General features: G+C 44.0%; 1 protein-coding gene across 1 annotated transcript in view; it reads left to right on the top strand.

Annotated features, from left to right (window-relative positions):
- Positions 1-5,555, top strand: part of LOC109937820 (NACHT, LRR and PYD domains-containing protein 3-like) — a 22,660-nt gene extending 17,105 nt beyond the window's left edge. Inside the window, 1 exon segment of the mRNA XM_048613358.1 lies at positions 4,154-5,555. Coding sequence (XP_048469315.1) covers positions 4,154-4,526 — 373 coding nt within the window. The 3' untranslated portion in view covers positions 4,527-5,555.
- The last annotated feature ends 535 nt before the right edge of the window (positions 5,556-6,090 follow it).

Raw genomic sequence — 6,090 nt, forward strand, 5'->3', positions numbered from 1 at the left:
AAGTGAGAGTGTGAGTGAGTGAGTGACAGTGCGTGAGTGAGTGAGAGAGTGAGTGTGTGTGAGTGTGAGTGAGAGAGAGTGTGAGAGTGAGTGAGAGTGTGTGAGAGTGAGTGAGAGTGTGTGAGAGTGAGTGAGAGTGTGTGAGTGTGTGTGTGTGAGTGTGAGTGTGTGAGAGTGTGAGTGTTTGTGAGTGAGTAGGTGAGAGTGTGAAAGTGAGAGTGTGAGTGAGTGAGAGTGTGAGAGTGGGAGTGTGTGAGTGAGTGGGAGTGTGAGTGAGTGAGAGTGAGTGAGTGTTTTTTTGAGTGAGTGTGAGTGTGAGTGAGAGTGTGAGAGTGTGAGAGAGTGAGAGAGTGAGAGTGTGTGAGTGTGAGTGAGAGTGAGTGAGTGTTTTTGTGAGTGAGTGTGAGATTGTGAGTGAGTGAGAGTTGTGAGTGAGTGAGAGTGAGTGTGTGAGTGAGAGAGAGAGAGTGTGTGTGTGTGAGTGAGTGAGTGTTTGTGTGTGAGTGTGAGTGTGAGTGAGTGAGAGTGTGAGTGTGAGTGAGTGAGAGTGAGTGTGAGTGAGTGTGAGAGTGTGTGAGTGAGTGAGAGTGTGTGAGTGAGTGAGTGTTTGTGTGAGATTGTGAGTGAGTGAGAGTGAGTGTGAGTGTGTGTGAGTGAGAGTGTGAGTGAGACTGAGTGAGAGTGTGAGTGAGAGCGTGAGAGTGTGAGTGAGTGTGAGTTGTGAGTGAGTGAGAGTGAGTGTGAGTGAGTGAGTGAGAGAGAGTGAGAGTGTGAGTGTGTGTGAATGAGAGAGTGTGAGTGTGAGTGAGTGAGTGAGAGTGACCATCTCTATGGCCACAAGTGATGGTGTGCTGCCAACCTGGTGCCAGGGTGAAGGATGTCTCTGTGTGGGCACAGGATATGCTGAAGGGGAAGGATGAGCAGCCAGAGATTGTGGTTCATATTGTACTAATCACATGGGTAGATAGAGAGATGGTGTGCTGCAAAGGGAGTTCAGTGAGTTAGGCAGGAAGTTGAAAAGCAGGACCTCTAGGGTTGTAATCTCAAGATTATGTCCTGTGTCACATGTCAATGAGGCTAGAAATAGGAAGAAAGTACAGATAAATACCCAACTAAAGAGCTGGTGTAAGAGGAAGGGCTTCAGGTATGTGGATCATTGGGATCTTTTCCAGGGCAGCTGAGAGCTGGAATTAGTGTATCTAACTATGATGTTGTAGCTATTACAGAGACTTGGTTAAGAGGGGGCCAAAACTGCAGTCAAATGTTCAAGGATTTAGATGTTTCAGGCGAGATAGGGATATAAAAGAGGTGAGGAGTTGCATTCCTGATATGGGAGAATATCACAGCTGTACTGAGTGAGGACACGGTGGCACAGTGGTTAGCACTGCTGCCTCACAGCGCCAGGGACCCGGGTTCGATTCCAGCCTTGGGCGACTACCTGCGAGGAGTTTGCACATTCTCCCCGTGACTGCGTGGGTTTCCTCTGGGTGCTCCGGTTTCCTCCCACAGTCCAAAGATGTGCAGGTTAGGTGGATTGTTCAGGGATGTGTGGGTTAGGTGGGTTATAGGGGGATGGGTGTGGGTGGGATGCTCTGAGGGTCAATGTGGACTTGTTGGGCTGAAGGGCCTGTTTCCACACTGTAGGGATTCTATGACACCTTGGTGGGCTCATCCAGCAGAACCATGTGCGTAATGCTCAGGAATAGGAAGGGTGCAATCACTTTGGTGGGATTGTACTACAGGCCTCCCAACAGCCAGCAGGTGACAGAGGAACAGAAATATGGATAGATTATAGGAAAATGTAAAAACAACAGGGTTGTGGTTTTAACTGCCCCGATATTGACTGAGACTCCCTAAGTGCCAGGAACTTGGATTGGGGAGAATTTGTCCATGTGTGTCCAGGACAGTTTTTGAAATGATATGTAAATAGTCCAACTAGAGAAGGGGCCATTCTCGACCCGGTGTTGGGGAATGATCCTGGCCAGGTGATTGAAGTTTCAATGGGGGAGCATTTCAGGAACAGTGACCGTAATTCTGTAAGTTTTAAGTTCGGGATAAGGATAAGAGTAGTCTGAGGGTGAAAGTATTAAATTGGGGGAAGTCTAACTACTGCAATATTAGGCAGGAACAGGGGAATGTAGATTGCGGGGAGCTATTTGAGGGCAAATCCACATCTAGCATGTGGGAATCTTTTGAAAAGCATTAAGGTAGACAGATCCCCAGGACCTGATGGGATCTATCCCAGAACGCTGAGGGAGGCAGGTGAGGGAATTGCTGGGGCCTTACACAAACTGTTTGTGTCCTGTTTAGTCACAGGAGAAGTCCCAGAGGAACTGGAGAATAGCCAACATTGTTCCTTTGTTCAAGAAGGGTAACAGGGATAATCCAGGAAATTACAGACCGGTAAACCTTACATCACTGGTAGGGAAGTTATTGGAGATGATTCTGAGGGATAGGATTTACTCACATTTGGAAAAAAATTAGTGATAGGCAGCATGGCTTTGTGCGAGGAAGCTTATGTGTCACAAACTTGATTGAGTGTTTTTGAGGAAGTGAGGGCAGGGCAGTAGATGTTGTCTACGTGGACTTTAGCAAGGCCTTTGACAAAGTCTCTCACAGTAGGCTGATACAGAAGGTGAAGTCACATGGGATTTACAGTCAGCTGGTAAGATGGATACAGAACTGGCTTAGTCATGGAATACAGAGTAGCAGTGGAAGAGTCTTTTTCTTACTGGAGATTTGTGACCAGTGATGTTCATTGGGATGAGTGCTGGGACCCCTGTTGTTTGTAATATATATAAATGATTTGGAGGAGAACGTAAGTGGCCTGATTAGTATGTTTCTGGATGACACAAGAAATGGGGGATCTCCGGATGGAGAGGAGCATCGTCGGAGGATACAGCAGGATGTAGATAGGCTGGAGACCTGGGCAGAAAAATGGCAGATAGAGTTTAATCCAGACAAGTGCGAGGTGATGCAGTTTGGAAGATCCAATGCAGGAGGGAAGTATACAGTAATGGCAGAACCCTTAGTAGCGTTAACATTCTGAGGGATCTGAGCGTACAGGTCCATAGTTCCCTGAAAGTGGCAACACATGTGGATAAGGTGGTCAAAAAGGCATTTAGCAAGCTTGTCTTCATCGGACGAAGCATAGAGTATAACAATTAGCAAGTCACGTTTGCCACACTACCAGAAGGGTGCAGAGGCTTTGGAGAAGGTACAGCATCAGTTTACCAGATTGTTGCCTGGTTTGGAGGGTATTAGCTATGAGGAGAGATTGGACAAAATTGGTTTGTTTTCACTTGAATGTCGAAGGATGAGAGGTGACCTGATAGAAGTTTACAAAATCGTGAGAGGCACAGATAGCATGCAAAGACAGAATCTTTTCCCAAGGGTAGAAATGTCAATTGCTGCGGACATAGGTTTAAGGTGAAAGGAGGTAAATTTAAAAGAGATGAGAGGCAATTTTTTTTAGAGGATGGCAAGTGCTTGGAATGTGCTGCTAGAGGTGGTACAAGCAAACACAGTAGCAACACATAACAGACAGGGAATACAGGACTATGGACTGTGTAGCAGCAAAAAGGTTTTTAGTTTAGAAAGGCATCGTGTGTTGGTGCAGCTGTGGTGGGCTGAAGGGCCTGTTCCTGTGCTGTACATTTCTTTGTTCTGCAGAGAGACTTGAGGTGGTGGAACTATTTCCTTCAAGCTTCCTCTTTCCTGTAGGGACTTAATGGAGTATTCAAAAACGGTTTCGAAAGAGTGAATCAGGAGAAACTGCATACATTGCCACAAAGGTCAATAGTCAGAGAGTCACAACTTAAAGTTAATTGCAAAAGAGCCAGGTTGGAGATGAGAGTCTGTTTTTACACAGTGAGCTGTTGTGATCTGGAACATGTGCCTGAGAGGAAGGTGGAATAGGCACTTTCAAAAATAAATTAAGTAAACATTAGAAAAGCAAAATATTGCAGGATTTCTCGGAAAATCTAGGGTGTCAGAAACAGAATAATAGCTCTTCAAAAGAGCTGGCAGAGGTATGATAGGTTGAATGGCCTCGTCTACTGTCTGATTGTTAGTGGAGCCAACGTGAAGAAAGTTGACATTCCCCTGTAAAATCAGTTCCAAATTTGTGAATATTGTGGCTATTATTTTCCAGGTTAATTGGACACTGCCTTCAAGAGGAGGATTTGGCGAAACTGTCCCAAAAGCTGAATCCTTCCAATTCTAGTTTTCTCATCACAGGGTTCAATGACGATCATGGCCAGTGGATGGGTTGGTGTGACTGGATTCTTCAGAGGTGCCAACTGTGTGACAATGAGAAGCTTACCTATTTTCTCATTAAAATCTTCAACAAATTTCTCCGAAACAGTACCTTCACATGGATGCCACAGTGGTGCAAAGAACTACAGGAACTTTTACAAGACAGAATTCGGCAATGCACGTCAGAGGAAATCCGAACTAAGCTGGAGAAGCTCAAAGAAACCATTAGTCAATACTGAGGAAAAAAATATTGTAATTCTGCAAATTAACAAAAAATGGTCTTGGTAGCTCAATTGATTAGCTCTGCTAAAGATCAGAACAGACACAATAGGCTGAATGGCTATTAAACAACACTTTCTCATTGCAAAATGCTTCACACCACTGAGTATTTTGGAGGAATGTCCCCACTATTATTTATAGGCTTATATTGGGTATTATTGGATTTGGGGATGTGGGATTTCCTTATTTTGGGTATTATTGGATTTAGGGATGTGGGATTTCCTTATATTGAATATTATTGGATTTAGGGATGTGGGATTTCCTTATGCCCCTATATACAGCCACAGATTAAGATGTGGTTGTTGAGTTTAGAGATGTCCTTGTAATGTGCATCTCTGCAAATACAAGATTGAGTGTGTAAACATGGGTTCTAATTCTGTACTTCAGCACTGGTCTATTGGATCTGTAATCTGTGGCAGATAATTTTAAATATTAATAATTAGTGAATGAGATGTGACCAATTAATCAGTTTGTCATGGCACTGATTGGATAAAGAATGTTGGCTAGGATATCAGGAGAACACCTCTTGGAATAGTTGACATGATATTATTTGCTTGCAACTGAAAAGGTCCCGGTGCAGGGGGTGTCTGGGTGTAGAGGGTGTCGCAGACAGCACAGCATTCTCTCTGTACTGTAGTGAAATACCAGCCTAGGTTGCTCAAACCATGGAAGGAGTTTTTTCAACCTACAGTGTCTTGCACAAAGGGTAGAAAGTCAATAAATGAGTTGAACTGAATCTCGCGGGCAAGTGTCTGAGTGCAGCGTGTGAAATTCAGTGCTATCTGTTAATGAAATGTTAAACTCAATAGTCTCTCCTGGTAGACATAAGACCATATCCTATGTTGCTGTTTTGAAGAAGATTGGGCACATGCTCCCTGGTGTCCCTGGCCAATGTTATCTGTCAATCAACATCAGTGCTGTTTGCAGAATCTTGCAGTGTGAAAATTGGCTGCCTCATTTCCTACATTATAACAGTGATGATGCTTCAATAAAAGTATTGAATTAGCTTTAAACCCCAATTTGGAATGTCCTGAGGTTGTGAATATGTGCTTCCTTCCTTTCTGCTGGAATACCTTTTCACGCTGTGTGTGAACTGTAGGATAGTCACCCCACCATGGAGTGGGAACTCGGAAAATAACCGTCTTTTATTGAAACATGTTCTTCTTCCCTTGTACCTTTCAACAATTGTAATTTACAGTTGTGATAGCAATTCAACAAAATATGGTTATCAACAATACCATCAGTGAATGTGTACAGAAAGACCTGTATTTTGAGCACTTTGCGCACAATCAGGACATTTCAAAATGCTTCACAATAAAGTAGTTTTTAGAAGTGTGGTCACTGTTGTAATGTAGGAGACAATTAGTGAAATGTTCTACCAACAGCAATAATAATAAATGATCAGATGATTATTTTTAACGATGTAGTTAAAGGATAAATATTGGCCCAGGTCACTGAGGAGGAAAGCACAGCACTTTCTTGGTATTGAGCCTCTGAGGGTGAGGCACTCCCTCAGCACTGACCCTCCGACAGTGCGGCACTCCCTCAGCACTG

Source organism: Rhincodon typus, chromosome 1, assembly GCF_021869965.1.
Source record: "Rhincodon typus isolate 14 chromosome 1, sRhiTyp1.1, whole genome shotgun sequence".
In the NCBI taxonomy this organism is placed as follows: domain Eukaryota; kingdom Metazoa; phylum Chordata; class Chondrichthyes; order Orectolobiformes; family Rhincodontidae; genus Rhincodon; species Rhincodon typus.